We start from the raw sequence: 19,944 nt of genomic DNA, 5'->3' as shown, positions 1-19,944 counted from the left end.
CAATTACCATCAACATCAGGCCATATTTGTTCTGTAGACATATTGGTAATGGAACCAACTTTACTGTATACAGAGGGATCAATAAGCACTGATTTGGGCCTAGATGGATCTTTCCAAATACTTTTATTAGCCAAATCGATCACCCATTTTTGTTCATTGATTACATCAATGCCGAGTATATTCTCTGCTTTGGGACATACCCAAATGTTAATGTTAGTTTTCACTAATCCAGGTACTTCAAATGTTACATTAGATACCTGTCTAGCAGTGGAATTACCTGTATTATTAAAACCCACTATATTACACATAGGAGAATTTGGTTTCACAGGTATGTTTTCTTTGGTAAGGCTAATCTCAGATCCACTGTCAATGAGACAATTAATGTTTTTACCATTCAGCAAACATTGTATATATGGCCTACCATTCTCATCCAAAATAATTGGTGCTACATATTGTAATGGCAGAGAAATTGAATCCCAATGTGATTCTATTTTTGGCAATGGCAATAAACCCTCTCTTTCAGTGACAGTGTTGTCTGAACTGATGTTAACAGTCAAATTACTGATCTGTTTGACTTCAGTGGCATAAGGCAATTCAGTCAAAATTTTATCTTGACATGCAAAAACAGGTTGTACAAAAGCTGATTTTTCATTCTCCATATCTTTAATTTTTATTTGTGAGTCTCTCTTAAATTTACAGCAATGTTTTCTCATATGACCAGATCTATGACAGTAAAGACACGTGATAGGCTCTCCTTGCCTCACTTGTCTGCAGCTGTCCTTGTCATTCCTACTAAGACCTGTCGTTTCTGACATGTCTGTAGCCTGACTATTTTTGTCACATTGAATTATAGCTATCTCATGTGTGAGATTGCTTTGATTCAATTGTCTCCTAATTTTATCAATGAAACTTACTACATCATTTAAATTTTGACGTTCCTGCGCTATGGCTACTGAAGTTGGGTCAAGGTATTTAAATTTTTTTATGAAAGCTGTTTTTAAACCTGGGTCATTGTCATCATCTACTCCAAATATCATTTCATAAACCTTGCAAAATTTAATTTTAAAGTCAATTGGATTTTCTTCTGCAGTAGTCTGTAAAAGATCTAACATTTCTATGGTCGGTATTTGCTCACCGGTCATACATAGCAATAATTGTCGCAGTCTATCTGTCGCGTCATTTTGTTTTTCCTGACCTTCGTCATCAATAACAGGTGTGTTAATTCGTTTAGCGAAATTAACAGGAACCCACAACTGAAATATGTAATTGCGTTGATCATTTGACAGATTAAAACGATCCGCAAACATTTCAAATAAATCCCAATTGGAAAATACAGTTGCCTCAGTGTCATAAATAGGAAAGTCTTTTAAAACTTTCATAAGTTGGTCATGTATTTGCAACTTTAGTTTTGCAGTTCTACATAATAAGTTTTTATGTTTCATTTCTTTTTCATCAGTAGCATCAACATTCTCCATATCCGAACTTTCCGGAATATAAGAGGATTGTTGCTTACATTTGGATTCAGTCTTTTTGTCATCTGTAATTATTACAGCAATCTGTCTGTTATTTTGTAACTCTGGCAAAATCATTTTTTTAGATTCTAATTGCTTTTCAAGATTCTCTATGTAATTACAAAAAATCTCACAGTTTGGACAACTGAGAGAATCTTGGGACACATTTTCATGTATTCCTGTGTTCTGTACATTGTTAGTTTCTGTCTGCTTTAGTGTACACACATTTTTTGCAGGTAAATCAACATTATTAATCATTTTGTTAAATATTCTCACTAAGCTTAATACATTATTTATTTTCTTACGTAATTTATGTACAGTGAACCTGGATTATTCAAACTGTGTATTGGCATTTAAGCATTCATTGTACATATATCTCCACAAGTGACTGTCATTTGGATATAAAGACACATCTTTAAACTCTAGCTTGCTTTCTCTCCCTATTTCATCAATAAATTCCATAACTTTTACTCACCGTATTTAGAAGAATTTCTCGTCTTCAACCGGCTCAGTTTCTTGGACCTCTTATCCACATCTGATGCAACACAAACGCCTCTTGGTTGATAGGTTCTGAACCGTCTTTTTCTCGAGACTTGAATATTCGCAAAACTGCGCTAATCTTTCCCCCCTCAGCAAGGATCGAGATTTCCGTAAAAATAGAGATATGACGGCAGTTTCTGGCTCGCCAAAATGAAGAATATTATTAATATCTAATATTCTTGTATATCTCAGAGGCGCTTCCGGAAAAATAGCATTGATAGTCAAACTGACTTAAAACAAAGTGTGAGTTTATTGTCACACAATTGGCATTGTAAATACAATGTAAAAAATATAATAGTATAGTTCAGTGTGGGTAAAAATATATGCAATAGAATAAAAAGTTATAAAGCTGTCATAAGCTTATGAAAGCATGTGTGCTTCATGGCTGCTGTGCTGTCTTGTGAGTCGTCCAAGAAGAAACAGGAAATGACGTTCTCAGTCTTCTGGCAGAATTCAGCTGTGCCCACTTATCAAAGTGTCTTGTGAACATGTCAGTGTCATCTATCCTAGTTGCTGTATGTGTGTGTCTGTGTGTGTGTCTGTGTGTCCTTCAATATGGAAACGTTGGCTTTATATGTTACATGTGAACGTGTGAACGTCATAACCTCACACCAACTTAGAACCTTGTATGGCACATATTCATTTCTGCTAGCTTCAGTATGCACTTATAGTCATATATGGCATACGATTGACAAGCCCACATGTAACACTCCATACTTGAAGTAATATGCTGATCATGTAATGTCATATAACCAAACATCTATATAATATGAACACATATTATCAACTTTACATTAGGTAACTATATACTAATACTTATTAATATGACTGGAACTACAAACTAACTTAACTGTATATAATCCACAATGTATATTCCTTTAGCTACGTGGACACGTGTCTATTTTTGTCTTCTCATGACATTCTACACCAAGATACCTTATATGTCATACTCAAATTGGCTACACCAGAAAAATCCAGCAATGCTCAGCTTTAGAAGAAGAATCATGTCAAATCTATTGATCAAGGTCATTCACACATACTCTATTTATCATGATTAATCATAAAACCAAATATATTTTGCAAGCTTGCCATGAATAAAATATAACACCTATAAGTGCCGAATTATGAATTTGGAATAATATTCTAACAGGGGGGCAGTAAAATCCTAATCCCCAGCCCCTATATCAGCTTGGAGTGTGTGTACTATAGTAAAGCTGACTGTCGCCTTTCATCTGGAAGTGTCACAAGTGGCTGGGAAGCCGCCTATCACTTCCACCACTGACACAATGTGCAACCCCCTTCACCATGTTTACCGGGCACTACTGTCCCACCTGCGGGCCCGGTGCTGTCATGATGGGTGGCACTGGGAAGGGCATCCGTAGCTCAGCAGACCTTCATCCACTCAGCCACCCTCCTGTACACAGACTGGGAAGTGTCATGCATGACGTCAGGGGCAGGCTGGGCCGGGGGGGCAGAGTGCCCCCTAGGCCACTCTAATCTATGTTGAAAACAGCTGGCAGCTGCTGCCCGCTGCCTTTTTTTTTTCTTCTGTAGGAAATTGGGCCGGCGGCCCAGCCGGCTGCTGTTGCATTCCGGGAGTTGTAGTCCACGCTCAAGCTCCCGAGCAGGGCAGAGGAAAGTACAACTCTGGTGAGTCTGCATTGATGGGCACTGATGAGGCTGCATTGATGGGCACTGATAAAGCTGCATTGATGGGCACTGATGAGGCTGCATTGATGGGCACTGATGAGGCAGCACTTGTGAGGCTGCATTGAAAAACTAGGTGGGCATGGATGAGCTGATTTGGTGTTTCAATGGGCCACTTGACTGGACAGGCTGCCAGCCCTCCCCTGTATGACGTCGCTTCTTGGACCAGGGATAAATAAACAAAAATCCTTGCACTGGCCCTGCACAGTTTGTTGTTGCCATTTAAAGGGGGACCCCACCTTCTCTCATTTTTTCGAGTGCACTCGAAAACAATTAGGAAACTGCTATTCCTTTAAACACGTTTAGACTACAGTTGTGTTGCTAAATATTGATTTACCTTTTCTCGTATTGATTTTTTTGCTATTAATAAAGAGCTGCTTTTATAGATATATTTGTTTACCTTTATTACCTGAGGGTAGTTCTACTCTGCTTTGTGAACTGCATTTTTTATCATTTATGCAAGTTCCTAATTCTAGACAAATAGTGTCTACCACTAAACACGTGTGTAATTGTTTATTGCCTATATCCTACAGTAAGGTGAAAGGTACTATACGCTACGTGTGTCTGTAGTGATTCAATCAACCAGGTGTGTCAGAGGGGCTGAAGGTGTTCTTGGAGTTGAGGCGCAAAACAGGGAACCCAAAATTACCAAGCGGCTCCTTCAGGGGTAGTGCTACACACATTACCCCAGTTTTGACTGACAGGGGACCTTAACACTGCTGTGCTCAGGCAGCATTAAGAGCCCTGTCTCACTTAAGCGTGCCGAACATCTGACCTGCAGCCCTTTATTTTAGAGATGACAGGACATCTTAATGCCGCTGTATGCAGGCAACGTTAAAAGCCCTGTTACACTCACTTCTCGCGTAACCTAAGACTCCTGATGTTCTGCCTACCAGCCAATGAGGAGTGATGTTGCGTCTGCGCACGTCACTTTTCCCATCCACCGCACGAGCATCTCAATCTGGGAAGGCCTGCTGCATAGTTCAAGGGCATCAGTGGGGATTCATGTTGAAGTTTTGCCTAAGGCCTCACAAAGCCTAGAGCCTCCTCTGTAATACACTATATAAACATAACATATATGCGGAATGACAGCATTACATTAATAATTCCTTTTTTATTTCATTCTTAGTTGGAGACAATTTAGAATGTAATAACATCATCTCAAATTAATACGAGGTGTATAGTATTTTTATGCATATAGTATTCGCTTGTATTATAACAATGCTATAGAGAGAACCATAGTTGGATGGATGGGATGCTGTGCGTCAGCTCGGCACTGTCCACAGAGGAGAGGGCGGGGAGGGGATGATACCTGTGATGACGGCACTGAACATTCCTGCCTCCTTAAGCTATTTAAATGAATTGGTCGTGTTGCGTGGCCACGCCCTCTGAAGACGTAATGACGAAACGCGTGACCACGCGACCCAACAGCCAGACCTAGAACACGTCATCCCGGAACTCATCCAAGTGGGCAGGACGTTTACTCTTCCTTCCAGTGGTGAGCTGATGTTTCTTACGGACAGGCTGTGTTTTAATCTAAGAGCTTTTTATACTTTATATACTGGTTATACTGGTAAGCGCAACATTGTAGCAGGGAGTTTGTTATATTTTAACCACTTGCCGCCCGTCCTATTACATATTGACGGCAGCAAAGTAGTTTAATAATCCTGATCAGACGTCATATGACGTGATCAGGATTATCCCCTTTTGCGCGCCCCTGGGGGCGCGCACCACGGCGATCGGGGATGACACTTGTCCCTCGGACACAGCGCATCCCCGATCAGGGTGAACAGCCAATGAAATGGCTGTTTACCCATGTGATCGGCTGTGTCCAATCACAGCCGATCACAAGTATAAACACTGTGGCGGTTTCCAGGGATCTCTCCTTCTCTCTCCTTACACACCGATCGTGTGAGGAGAGAGAATGAGAGATCGGATCAGTGAGTAAAACATCTATTTCTACTGTCTACATCTGTTCTATAGTCTACTGTCTGCACAACACGAACCCCCTCTCATCAATAAAGAGAACCTGTCACAGCCCATCAGGATCTGTCACAGCCCATCAGAACCTGTCACAGCCCGTCATCGGTACCGCCATCAGCACCGGTACCACCATCAGCACAGCCACCGACATCAGCACCGCCACCGACATCAGCACCGCCACCGCCATCAGCACCGCCATCAGCACCGGCACCGCCATCAGCACCGCCATTGGCACCATCTGGATCTGACAGCCCATCTGTCACACAGGCCGCCATCAGTACCATTAACGGTACCGCTATTAGTACCGCCATCGGTAACATCTGAATCTGACAGCCCATCTGTCATAGCCCATCTGTCACACAGGCCCGCCATCACTACCATCGCACAATCCCGCCATAAGTACCGCCAAAAGTACCACCATCATGTCCCAAAGAGTTTATACACCTGAGGAGGCATATAACATCCTTACCATGTCAGATGATGAGAGCAGCGGGGAGCTCTCATTATCCAATTCTGGTTCGGAATACGAGCCAGTGGAGGATAGCGGATCGGAGTCCGAGTCAGCGGAGGAAACCGCCCCTCCTAAAAGAGTAAGGAGATCAGGACCGAGATCAGAAAACCTGCCTACCACCAGCAGCGCCAGACCCCAGGAAGAGGAGCCCAGTACAAGTACTGGAATTGCACATCCAGCCCAAAGAATCCGGGCCCAGTCCTACCTTCCCGATGCCCTGGCAAACCGCTTATGGTTGCTTGCCAACTCAGGATCCGCTACAATCCCCCCCTTTCACTGCACAGCCAGGTGTGCAGCTGAACACTTCTAATTTTTCATATTTGGACTATTTCCATTTGTTTTTCCCAGAAGATTTGTTGCAGTACATGGTGGACCAAACAAATCTCTATGCAGAGCAATTTTTTTGCTGCCAACCCCAGTTCGTCCTACGCCCGTATGTTCCATTGGCGACGTCTCACACTAGACGAATTCAAATTGTTCTTGGGCCTTCCTTTTAATATGGGGCTTACAAAGAAAAACGAACTGCATGCCTACTGGTCCACCCACCCCATCCACCACATGCCCCTATATTCTTCTGTTATGTCCAGGACACGGTACGATATAATAATGCGTTTCCTACATTTCAACGATAATTCGCAGTGCCCTCCCCAAGATCATCCCAACCACGACAAATTATATAAGCATTGCCCCCTAATAAATTCTTTTACCAAACGATTTTCTGAAGTCTTTATCCCTGACCAAAATATTTGTGTAGACGAATCCCTTATCCACTTTACTGGCCGGCTGAATATCAAACAGTATATCCCAAGTAAGAGAGCCAGGTACAGAGTGAAATTGAACAAATTATGTGACCGAGCCACTGGTTACGTGTACTCATTTCGCATTTATGAGGGAAAAGACTCCCAGCTCCAGCCCCGTGAGTGCCCCACATACATAGGAACCAGTGGTAAAATTGTGTGGGACCTTGCATACCCCCTGTTCAAAAAAGGTTACCACTTATATGTAGATAATTACTACAGCAGCCTGCCTCTTTTCCATCACCTGTATTGTGAAAAAACCCTGGCCTGCGGTACCTTCCGAAAAACAAAGGAAGGGCTTCTCACAGAATTTACTAGCAAAACGGCTACAAAAGGGGGAAGCCGCATTCATGAGGAATGAGGAGGTGTTGGCCATGAAGTGGCGGGACAGGAAGGATGTTCACATGATGACTACCATTCACAATGACACCTTGGTGGAGGTTCAGAGAAGACGTGGCCCCGTAGTAAAGCCTGAATGTGTCCATGACTACAATCTGTATAAGGGGGGGTGGATTTAAATGATCAGATGCTGCAACCATATTTGTCAACCCGCAAGTCCAAATATTGGTATAAAAAAGTTGCATTTCATCTGTTTCATATGGCCATGTTCAATTCATTTGTCTGCTATTAAAAATCACCCGAAAACCAACCCATCACCTACCTCAAATATATTGAAAACATTGTAACTGCCCTTATTTACCAGCAAGGACCCGCCCCAGGAAGCATTCGCTCTGATAGTGTAAGTCGACTTCATGAGCAACATTTTCCCTATAACATTCCCCCTACAGAATCCGGAAGAAGATGCCAAAAGAGATGTCGTGTATGCTCAAGTGGAGGAGCTAGAAGAGATACAAGTTTTTATTGTCCCCAATGTCCCTCCCAACCTGGCCTGTGTATCGGTGATTGCTTCAAAAATTATCACACATCCATCAGATATTAGTTCCCCTTATTAGTAACAGACTACCATTTCCCCATTTCAGTTACCTGTGTGCATCATTTGCCTGCCACCATGTTTCTACCTTCCATGTTAACTGACCCTGGCCTGTTTACCGACAATGTCTTTGCCTGCCGTTTTAACCACGTTTGACTTCCATGTGCACCGACCTCAGCCTGTTTAACGACGATGCCTTTGCCTGCCGTTTTAACCACCTTTCTGACTTCCACGTGCACCGAGCTCGGCCTGTTAAATCGACCATGTTTTTGCCTGCCACTTGGACTGATCTTTTGCCCTTCTACTTCAGTACACAGGGGTCTCACATATGTGAGGGGCTTCAGAATAGCGTTCTAAGTAGAGAAAATCAGTTTTTGGTTTTCTGTGTTCCCAGAACAGGGTCTGGTTGCCCGGAGGCTTCAAAGAGATTTGGGTGGGAGAAGCCTCTACCCCTGTCCCCTGGCCCTAAGCTTGATGGTCCTTCCTGCTGCCTGGACCAATACTTTGGCTGTGCTGACCATATCGCTGCCTGTAATGACCCAGGACTTTATGGACTGTTTATTTCTGCTGCCTGGACCAATACTTTGGCTGTGTTGACCATATCTCGGCCTGCTGCCTCTATTGACTATAGACAGTATTTTTGCCTGGACATCTCTGCCTGCTACCTGGACAAATGCTTTGGCTGTGTTGACAGTATCTCTGCCTGAACTAACTATGGACAGTATTGCTGCCTGGACGATTGCTTTTGCTGTCGCTGACCACATCCCTGCCTGCTGCCTGGACCGATGCTCTCCTCTGTGGACCACTAAAACCACAGGTAATCTTTTGTTATTTGGTATGTACATGTTTGTATTAGAAATATGAAGGGCCTTCAAAAATATGATCGGTAGTCATGAAATTATATGTGTAATTTATGCTCCTAGAACGACTGGAGGTGCTATTTGGATGTTGGGCCTCTGTATGTGGCCAGGCTGTGTAAAAGTGTCACACATGTGGTATCGTTAAACTCAGGAGGAGTAGCAAAACGTATTTTGGGGTGTCATTTTTGCTATGTACATGCTATGTGTTGGAAATATCTTATAAATGGACAATTTTGTGTAAAAAAAAATGCGTTTTCATTTTTTTTCCCACATTTCCAAAAACTTCTGGAAAAAAATGAACCGTTCAAAAGACTCATTATGCCTCATAGATTATACGTTGGGGTGTTTGCATTCCAAAATGGGGTCATTTTGTGGGCGTTTCCATTGTCCTGGTGCTCCAGGGCCTTCAAAAGGGAGATAGGTAGTCATGAAATTATATGTGTAATTTTGCTCCTAGAATGCCTAGAGGTGCTACTTGGATGTTAGGCCTCTGTATGTGGCCAGGCTGTGTAAAAGTCTCACACATGTGGTATCGCCATACTCAGGAGGAGTAGCAGAATGTATTTTTGGGTGTAGTTGCAAGTATATGCATGCTGTGTTCAAGAAATAACCTGTCAATACAATAAGTTTGTGTAAAAAAAAAAAAAAAAAAGTCTTCATTTTCCCAAGAATTGTGGGAAAAAATTACAACTTCAAAAAACTCACCATGCCTCTTACTAAATACCTTGGAATGTCTACTTTCCAAAAAGGGGTCATTTGGGGGATATTTGTACTTTCCTTGATTGTTAGTGTCTCAAGAAATGAGATAGGCCTTTAGTACATCAGGTGTGATCAGATGTGATCTATTTTCAGTGATTTGCACCCTAATGCCCCGTACACACGGTCGGACTTTGTTCGGACATTCCGACAACAAAATCCTAGGATTTTTTCCGACGGATGTTGGCTCAAACTTGTCTTGCATACACACGGTCACACAAAGTTGTCGGAAAATCCGATCGTTCTGAACGCTGTGACGTAAAACACGTACGTCGGGACTATAAACGGGGCAGTGGCCAATAGCTTTCATCTCTTTATTTATTCTGAGCATGCGTGGCACTTTGTCCGTCGGCTTTGTGTACACACGATCGGAATTTCTGACAACGGATTTTGTTGTCGGAAAATTTTATCTCCTGCTCTCCAACTTTGTGTGTCGGAAAATCCGATGGAAAATGTCTGATGGAGCCCACACACGGACGGAATTTCCGACAACACGCTCCGATCGGACATTTACCATCGGAAAATCCGACCGTGTGTACGGGGCATAACTTGTAGACTCTATAACTTTCACACAGACTAAATAATATCCACTAATTTGGGTTATTTTTACCAAAGATATGTAGCCGTATAAATTTTGGCCCAAATTTATGAAGAAAAATGACTTATTTGCAAAATTTTACAATAGAAGCTAAAAAAAAGTGGGTTTTTTTTCAAAATTTTCGCTCTTTTTTCGCTTATATCGCAAAAAAAAACCCAGCGGTAGTTATATACCACCAAAAGAAAGCTCTAATTGTGAGAAAAAAATGATAAAAATTTTGTTTGGATACAGTGTAGCATGACAGAGTAATTGTCATTCAAAGTGTGAGAGTACTGAAAGCTGAAAATTGGTCTGGGCGGGAAGGTGTTTAGGTGCCCTGTATTGAAGTGGTTAAATAAAGGATATAACACTATGGCAAGCATCCCCTCTCTTTACTTATATGACACTTAGCGAACATGGAGAATTGACCTACACCAGTGGGAGCAGAGCAGTTCATCCCTGAGGAGAAATATCACAGGCAGACCTGACCCCGACCGCAGAATCGATCATGACAAGCGGGAGCAGAGCCGACTGACCCCAGGAGAGATATTACAGGCATATCTTATCTAGACCTCTGGTGAGCATACACACAAAGGGGTTTCTCATGAGGTGACATGGTGAAGGTATAGAGCCAAACAAAACAAAAGATGCACTGGGGATAAATCAAAGAGTGGACCGCAATCCATCAGATGCATGCATGGGTTATTATCCTAAAGACTTTCTGCACTAGTCTTCTTATATGTTCCACAGAGATGGCGGACTAGGACTTTTTGTGGTTTTTATATTACTTGTTGACTACTACTAATCACACTTATGGTTGCAAATCCATTTCTAAAGCGCTGTTAATATTTTCTCATGTGGGAAGATATATTTATTTCATTATTTACTATATCATGTTTTATTAGTTATAATAGCAGCTTATAAGTGTAAAAAATATCTACTATTCATCCATTTTCAGCGCTGGGATCAGGGATTCCCTCATTTTTTCTCAGATTTGTTTTTCCTTTTTATAAAAAATTGGTTGAAGACGATCGAAGTCCTCTAGTTAATCAATCCTGATGAGGACAAATAGGAAAGCCACCACCAACACCCAATACTACTGACTCTTACCGTCAGTGTGTAGGGTACACACATTAAATGTATAGGTTATGAACCCAGCAATTCTCCTCCACAGATCAATCGACTCCACGGAAGATCAAAACATCTCATTCAATAGGGAAATAAGGACCTCCAAAACTTTCTCCATGGAATGTAATTCCACTGATAAACTCCAGTATCCACATAAATATAAGAAAGAAGACCTCTCATTGCGCAGGCATCCAGAAAACAAAATTTATTTAAGGATAAAACTGCTACACTCACATGGTTGACAAATATGACAGGCAAGGGGAAACAACCTGTGTTTCCAACCAACAAAATGGCCGCCGGGTCCCGGTCAGCGTCCTACGTCACACATCCTTATCTCCACCCAACGTTTCGTCATAAACTTGCATCATCAGGGGCGTGGTCAGGGAGTGTGCGAGGCTCTTGTTTATAGGGACAGGCCATAAAAACCGGAAATTAGGTGCGTTCCACAGGCCGGATCTCAGACCCAGAAATCACACAAAATTCTTATTACAAACTGTTAGTAATGTGTATATATATATGCTATAAAAACATATTAAAAACAGTCACTCAAAGGTGATTAGCAAGCAAAAGGACAGTGTAAATCTGAGACTAAAAAAATTTTTTTTAGATAAAAAGTAGGACAAACGGACTCAGGAAGCGGCAGCATCTTGTGGTGAAAAGCGAGTATTACAACAACATAAGATAATAAACAAATTCACACAGAGAAATACAGGGCAACTCAGTACAAGAAATATAAAAAAAATTGGTTATAAACCAAAGGAGGTTTTCATACTGGAAACGAGGTGGATTTATCAAGCCCAGACATTCACTCCATTTGGAATAAATGTTGAATGGGATATAAATTCCTTCATCAACAATGGATAATGTTCAGTAGGGATTGCAGTATTTGTTGCTGCTATTTTCAGCATTTTTTAATGTCCGTAGTTTTTATATACATGTTGTTATTGTATATTGTTTATGATTTATAGTTCCATCCTTTGGTTTATAATAGGGTGCCCACGTGTCCCGGATTGCCTGGGACAATCCCGCAATTAGCAGGTCTGTCCCGGGCACCTTCATTCCGGGACAATACAGTGTCCCGGAATGATACTGACAGAGTGAGCAAACCCCGCTGTAGCGCTGGTGCTCACTCCGCCTCCACCTGATACTCTACTGGCCACTGGTTGCTACAGCGGCCTGGCGTGTATCAACCAGTGACGTAATAGATGCGACTCCCTGCTCAGTACTCAAAGCGGAGGAGGAGTTAACTTCCTCCTCCTCCTCGCCTAGTGCTCTCCACCACGCTGGATGACCTCCCACCTCCTTTATCCTCTGGCAAGTGACACGGCATCTGGGCCAGGTGTCAGTGGGGGCCCCACTCACGGCATCCCAAAAAAGAGTCTCTGCTACCGCACTTCCAGTCCCCATAGAGATCTCTACTGGGCACCTGACCAATCACAGTACAGAGCAGCTGACACCAGCGATGTTCTCCGATCAGTGCGATCGCACAGTGAGTGTTATTCTAGTAGGGGGGGGAGCCGCCAGCCTCTGCCCACAACATAAGGAGAATCGCTGGGGACACTCTGGATTGTCAGAGGGACTTGTAGAAGTTCTATAAAGCTGTCTGTTAGATGGATGAGCCTCCTTGTCAGTCCATTTCTTCACCTCCCCCCTCCCTAACCTGCCAGCTTGGAATGCTCCGCGGGGGCCGTCCTAGAAGAATCATAAATCACTGTGAGAGGACCATAAACCAGTGCTCAGGAGGGAGAGGGGAATGTACAGCTGTCAGTGTGTTTGTACATGTCTACTGCCTATGTGTGCGACACTGAGACATGGGACAAAACTGGCTGTGTGCAGAGAGACCCCTCACCCACTCACAGCATGTCACTGTACACAGAGAGACAGTCCCTGACCTGGAGACCAGTCCCTCTCCTTCACCCACTACTGTGTATGGAATTATCCCTGATTAATAGGGACAGTCCCTGACCTGGAGACCAGTCCCTCTCCTTCACCCACTACTGTGTATGGAATTATCCCTGATTAATAGGGACAGTCCCTGACCTGGAGACCAGTCCCTCTCCTTCACCCACTACTGTGTATGGCATTATCCCCGATTAATAGGGACAGTCCCTGACCTGGAGACCAGTCCCTCTCCTTCACCCACTACTGTGTATGGCATTATCCCCGATTAATAGGGACAGTCCCTGACCTGGAGACCAGTCCCTCTCCTTCACCCACTACTGTGTATGGAATTATCCCTGATTAATAGGGACAGTCCCTGACCTGGAGACCAGTCCCTCTCCTTCACCCACTACTGTGTATGGAATTATCCCTGATTAATAGGGACAGTCCCTGACCTGGAGACCAGTCCCTCTCCTTCACCCACTACTGTGTATGGAATTATCCCTGATTAATAGGGACAGTCCCTGACCTGGAGACCAGTCCCTCTCCTTCACCCACTACTGTGTATGGCATTATCCCCGATTAATAGGGACAGTCCCTGACCTGGAGACCAGTCCCTCTCCTTCACCCACTACTGTGTATGGCATTATCCCCGATTAATAGGGACAGTCCCTGACCTGGAGACCAGTCCCTCTCCTTCACCCACTACTGTGTATGGCATTATCCCTGATTAATAGTCACAGTCCCTGTTTTATAAACAAACCCCTCTGTCCTTTTATTGTCTTCTGTCCCTCTACCAAGTGTAACTATCGTAGTTCTAATCCCTGTTTGGTAAGCAGTCCCCGATGTACAGAGAAGGTCCACGTTATAGACAGTCCATTAAAGAAACGGTCCTTATTATCCACTTGCTCTCCGAAAGATTTACCCCTCCTTAATGACCAGGCCATTTTTGCAAAAAGTCACTGCGTTATTTGAACTGACAATTGCGCAGTCATGCAACGCTGTAACCAAATAAAAATGAAAGATATCCTTTTTGTTCCCACAAACAGAACTTTCTTTCGGTGGTATTCGATCACCTCGGCGGTTTTCATTTTTTTGCACAATAAACAAAAAAGAGCGTCAATTTTGAAAAAAAAATATTTTTTTTTTTTACTGCTATAAAACATCCAATAAAGAAATTGAAAAAAAAAAAAATTCTTCATCAATTTAGGCCAATATGTATTCTGCTACATATTTGTGGTAAGAAAATCCCAATAAACGTCTATTGATTGGTTTGCTCTTATATGTTTATAGCATCTACATGGAACATTTATGGAATTTTTATTTATTTTTCTTCTACTCGTAATGGTGACAAACAGCGACTTCTAGCGGGACTGCCATGTTGCGGCGGACAAATTGGACACCCTGAATCTGGTGGCAAGTGACACGCTCAGGGCTCCCACTGATTCTGCATTCTGGTGAGTTGAACTATTTCATTATATATTATAATGCAGTAATAGGAATAATGTGATTAGATCATCCTGACACCATATCAAGCATGGTGTCAGGATAATTAAAGTGCCAACACCAGCCATTCGCCCGACAAACCACCCGCTGCCAAATTCCCCGTCAACTCCCGAGACTACATACCACCTCGCACACCACCACCCATCCGCCAGTTGCCTCCACCCCCTGGTAATTGGCAAAAGTTTTGTTCCATGAAACAGGTCCCTCAAGAAAGGAGGGGGGGGGGGGGGTGTCCCTGAATGGCAGTTTGGAAATGTGGTCACCCTAATGTCAGCCTTTCCACAGGCTGCAGGAAGCAGGCCTAGATGCTGCACCTGTGGCTCCTGGGAACACTAATATCCCAGAATTGGACACACTTGGACTAAACGTCTAGTGTACAAGGGGCCTTAGGCTTCATGTACACGGCACGCTTTTACAACCTCTCCTGAATGATTTAACTTGACAGATAGTAACCCGCGTTTAAAACGTTTGTTTTGCCACGTTTACATGCTGTGTATAGCGGCGTTTTGCTGCGTTTCATTCAGAAGCGCTTAAAAAAAAATAGCTAAAAATAAAAAACGCCTGTAAACTAAACCTGGCTAAACGCGAGTTACCGTATTTAGAAGTGTTTGGCGCTTGAAATGCCTGTAAACTCAGCTTCTAAACGCATTTTTTTTGCGTTCCAAAAATTGCCTCTAAACTCAACTTCCTAGAAAGGACTATAAAGGACCCTGTGTACATGGACAGATAAGATAACATAGAGGAGAGATCAGGGGCTGTAGAAAAAACTGCCAACTGCTCCTAAACATCCATCTACCAGCAGCAGTGTACATGAGGCCTTAGTGTGTTCTTCTTTACACCCATCTTTCCCTCTTTCTCTCAAAGTTGGGAGGTTTGATTATCTGTACTACTGTGGAAAAAAAAACTTCCTTTTCAGTACTTTAGCCACTTCCGGACCGCCGCACGATGATATACGTCCTTACTTTGAAGAGGGTATGGTTGTTATGGCAGCAGATAGCTGCCATAACCCCGGTATCCTCTTCTTCAGCCAGCGGTCCGGTTTCCGATAAGAGTGGTCTCTGCGGCAGAATCGCTGCAAGATCACTTTTATCGGTGGCGGGAGAGGGCCCCCCTCCCGTCGCGCTCCGGTGCCCTCCGCCGCTTACCGGAGCCGTTGCCAGCGGCGGAGGCGATCGATTCTTTACCCTTGCTGGGCATGGAGATGAGTGAGGGGAAGATGGCCCCCACCCGTCTCCATAACAATGCAAAACGTTATTTCCGCCCATAGCTCTTAAAGGGCGATTTATTTTTTTAAATTACAATTTTTTTTTTATATTGCATTTAAGTGTAAATATGAGATCTGAGGTCTTTTTGACCCCAGATCTCATATTTAAGAGGACCTGTCATGCTTTTTTCTATTACAAGGGATGTTTACATTCCTTGTAATAGGAATAAAAGTGACACAATTTTTTTTTTAAAGAACAATGTAAAAATAAAAAAATAAAAGGTAAAATAAATAAGAAAATTTTTTTTTTTAAACGCGCCCCATCCCGCTGAGCTCGCATGCAGAAGCGAACGCATACGTGAGCAGCGCCTACATATGAAAACGGTGTTCAAATCACACATGTGAGGTATCGTTGCGATCGGTAGAGTGAGAGCAATAAATCTAGCCCTAGACCTCCTCTGTAACTTAAACAAGCAACCTGTAGAATTTTTTAAACGTCGCCTATGGAGATTTTTAAGGGTAAATGTTTGTCACCATTCCACGAGCGGGCGCAATTTTGAAGTGTGACATGTTGGGTATCAATTTACTCGTTGTAACATTATCTTTCACAATATAGAAAAAATTGGGCTACCATTACTGTTGTCTTATTTCTTAATTCAAAAAAGTGTACTTTTTCCAAAAAAGTGCGCTTGTAAGACCACTGCGCAAATAAGGTGTGACAGAAAGTATTGCAACATCCACCATTTTTTTCTCTAGGGTGTTAGACAAAAAAAAGGTATAATGTTTGGGGGTTCTAAGTAATTTTCTAGCAAAAAAAAACTGTATTTAACTTGTAAACAACACATCTCAAAAAGTGGTTAATAATACAGATCTGGATCAGCCTCACCCTGTGTAGGAGAATGTGACCCTCCCAACTACATTCTTCTCCGGTGTCAGAGATTTTCACTTTCATTTCTCTTCTACTGTCAGCGATGGCGTCTGCTAACCTGAGAGCTGACCTGGAATGTTCCGTCTGTCTGAACATTTATACAGATCCTGTAATGCTGAGATGTGGACACAACTTCTGTCGGCTCTGTATTGATCGTGTGCTGGATACACAGGAGGGGTCTGGAGGATATTCCTGTCCTGAATGCAGAGAGAAGTTTCAGGATCGGCCTGCACTGCACAGGAACATAACACTACGTAACATAGTGGAGAATTTCCTGTCTGCTCAGCCAGATCGGGAGGAGTCCGGGGTCTTCTGTACTTACTGTGTGGACTATCCTGTACCTGCTGTTAGATCCTGTCTGCTCTGTGAGGTTTCTCTGTGTGATAAACACCTGAGAGCCCACAAAAAGTCCCCAGAACACGTCTTATGTGACCCCACCTTGTCCATGGAGAACAGGAAATGTTCCATCCATAAGAAGATCCTGGAGTATTACTGCACTGAGGATGAGACCTGTATCTGTGTGTCCTGTACTCTGGCTGGAGAACATCGAGGACACCAGGTGGAGATGCTGGATGAGGCTTCTGAGAAGAAGAAGGAGACACTGGGGAATGTTCTTCAGAAACTTCTGATAAAGAGAGAGGAGATGGAGGAAAGAGTCCAGAGTCTGCAGGAACACAGGAGGAAAGTAGAAGAAGAAGCATCTGGTGACACCGAGAGAGTCACTGCTCTGTTTAGAGATGTCAGGAGACGTCTGGAAGACCTGGAGAAGAGAATCCTGAGGGAAATCTCCGGGAGGGCAGAGCGGATCTCCGTCTCCATCCGGGATCTGGAAATAAAGAAGGAGGAGCTGTCCAGGAAGATACGTCACATTGAGGAGCTGTGTAACATGACGGATCCACTGACTGTCTTACAGGAATCAGACACAGGTGACTTGTGTGATACTGAGGATGGAGATAATGAGGACAGAGAGAGACATGAGAAGCTCCTCCATGATGGAGGGGGTCTGGATGTGGATGGGATATCACACACATTACACACATTATCTGATATAATAACAGAGGTAAATGTATCCTTCTATATACAGGGAGCTGCAGACATATTACTGGATGTAAACACAGCTAATAATTATCTCCATATATCAGATGACAGGAAAACTGTATCCAGGTTAGATAGAAAACAGAATCGTCCAGAAACACCAGAGAGATTTCAGAATTATTCTCAGGTATTGAGCAGTCGGAGTTTCTCCTCAGGGAGACATTACTGGGAAGTGGATGTCGGGGGATCAGATTGGTGGGGAGTCGGGATGTGTTACCCCAGTATAGAAAGGGGACTGGGATTGCAGTCAGCGATTGGATATAATAACAAGTCCTGGGGATTGTACAGGAGAGGTGATCAGTATGTGGAGAGACATGACAGTAAAGAGATCCCCTTTCCCTCCAATCTCTCCAGTAACAGAGTCAGGATAGATCTGGATTATGAAGTCGGACGGATCTCCTTTTATGATCTGTGTGACCCGATCCGACATCTCCACACCTTCACCACCACCTTCACTGAGCCCCTCCATGCTGGGATATGTGTATGGAGAGGATGTATAAAGATCTGTGGGGGGGAATAGGGAATAATAGTCATAGTGAGAACTCCGCCCAGAGACTGGTGATGTCACAGGGATGGGTGGTGGGATTGGTAGAAAATTCAGCCAATAGGATAAAGCAGTGGGTGGGACTTCAGTCAGTGCCCTGCAGGTTTTTGATAAATGTGAGATTTCTCCCTCTGTCACTCCCTGTGATTGGATAGGAGATCTCTCCAGTTAATGGAGTAACAGTGAATGACATGTTCCTATTTGTCAGTAAAGAGGGGTGTGGCCTATCTATATAATTATCTATCTATCTATCTATCTATCTATCTATCTATCTATCTATCTATCTATCTATCTATCTATCTATCTATCTATCTATCTATCTATCTATCTATCTATCTCATGATAATTACTTTCATTGTAATCATTAAACAGAAAGTTATGACAGTGTGTGACATCACCAATCTCCTCCTCCTGCCCCTCCCCCTACTCTCTGCCCCTCCCCCACATGCAGTCACTCTGTGCGGGGTGCAGTGCGGTCGCTGTGATTGGATAGGATGGGGTCACCTCTCCTCTCTTTCCTCCTCCTATTCCATACAATCTATACTAAATAGAGATGAAAAGAAATGTAACAATCTCAGAGGAAATATATGAAGAAGGGATCTAGAGATTTACTGCTAAGACAATAAAATGTGATGTATCATTAAAGTGTATGTCCACCCATAATGTTTTCTTTTCTTAGTTTTGGATGGAGTGGGGAGAATTAGAACCCCTGTGAGGATTTTACTACTATCCAGATTTCCATTAAAGAGATTTCTCCTCACTTCCTGTCCCGGTGACAAGATTTTACCAAGCAGGAAGTGAGGAGAGCTCTCCACAATTATAATAAAATCTGACTGGGGCTCTAACCTTCCCCTATTCTACTAAAAATGTATGTCTGGGTCCCCTTTGCTGATTTCCTCTCACTTCCTGCCCAGTACAATGTTGTCAGCAGGACAGGAAGTGAGGGGAATCCCCAGATAGCAGTAAAAACATAACAGGGGTTCTAATCCTCCCTCACTCCATCCAAAACTATAAAGAAAAGTTCTTAGCTTGGCATAGACTTTAATAGAATGTATCAGTAATATAATTGTGTTGGTGTCACTGTTATCAGCACTGAGATGTATATTGCTGTGCAGCATGTTCTCCGGTCTCACCCTCATCTTCCCCACCAGAGAGGACAATACCTTACAGAGACACGGCATACATTAGGCTGGTAATATGTAGAATATACGGGAAGCCAAAGAGGGTGAGACCGGAGAACACGCTCAGGGCTGTTGTTAGAAATCATGGGGCCCCGTACATTACCTGACAGGGACCCCCCAACCTAGGTGGGTGTGTGGGGTCAGGTGTATGGCTCTGAACATGGCTTCAGCTGCAGGAACAAATTACTCATTTATGCGGCCAGAGTACCTGTGGGAAGGAACCCTTAATTAGGTATTTTTTTTATTTTTTACATTTTTAAACAGCCCTGTAGGTGGGGGGGGGGGGTTGGTGAGTTGGTGAAAT

The 19,944-nt window shown here is 43.2% G+C and overlaps 1 protein-coding gene across 1 annotated transcript; it reads left to right on the top strand.

The window, feature by feature from the left end:
• The first annotated feature begins 16,823 nt into the window (after nucleotides 1–16,823).
• Nucleotides 16,824–19,469, top strand: LOC141134903 (E3 ubiquitin-protein ligase Midline-1-like). Its single transcript, XM_073624335.1, has one exon. The coding sequence runs from the start codon at nucleotides 16,864–16,866 to the stop codon at nucleotides 18,433–18,435; it is 1,572 nt and encodes a 523-aa protein (XP_073480436.1). The 5' UTR covers nucleotides 16,824–16,863; the 3' UTR covers nucleotides 18,436–19,469.
• The last annotated feature ends 475 nt before the right edge of the window (nucleotides 19,470–19,944 follow it).

Source organism: Aquarana catesbeiana, linkage group LG03, assembly GCF_042186555.1.
Source record: "Aquarana catesbeiana isolate 2022-GZ linkage group LG03, ASM4218655v1, whole genome shotgun sequence".
Classification (NCBI taxonomy): domain Eukaryota; kingdom Metazoa; phylum Chordata; class Amphibia; order Anura; family Ranidae; genus Aquarana; species Aquarana catesbeiana.
Note: the sequence above shows the minus strand (reverse complement) of the source record. Positions and strands in the feature narration are given on the sequence as shown.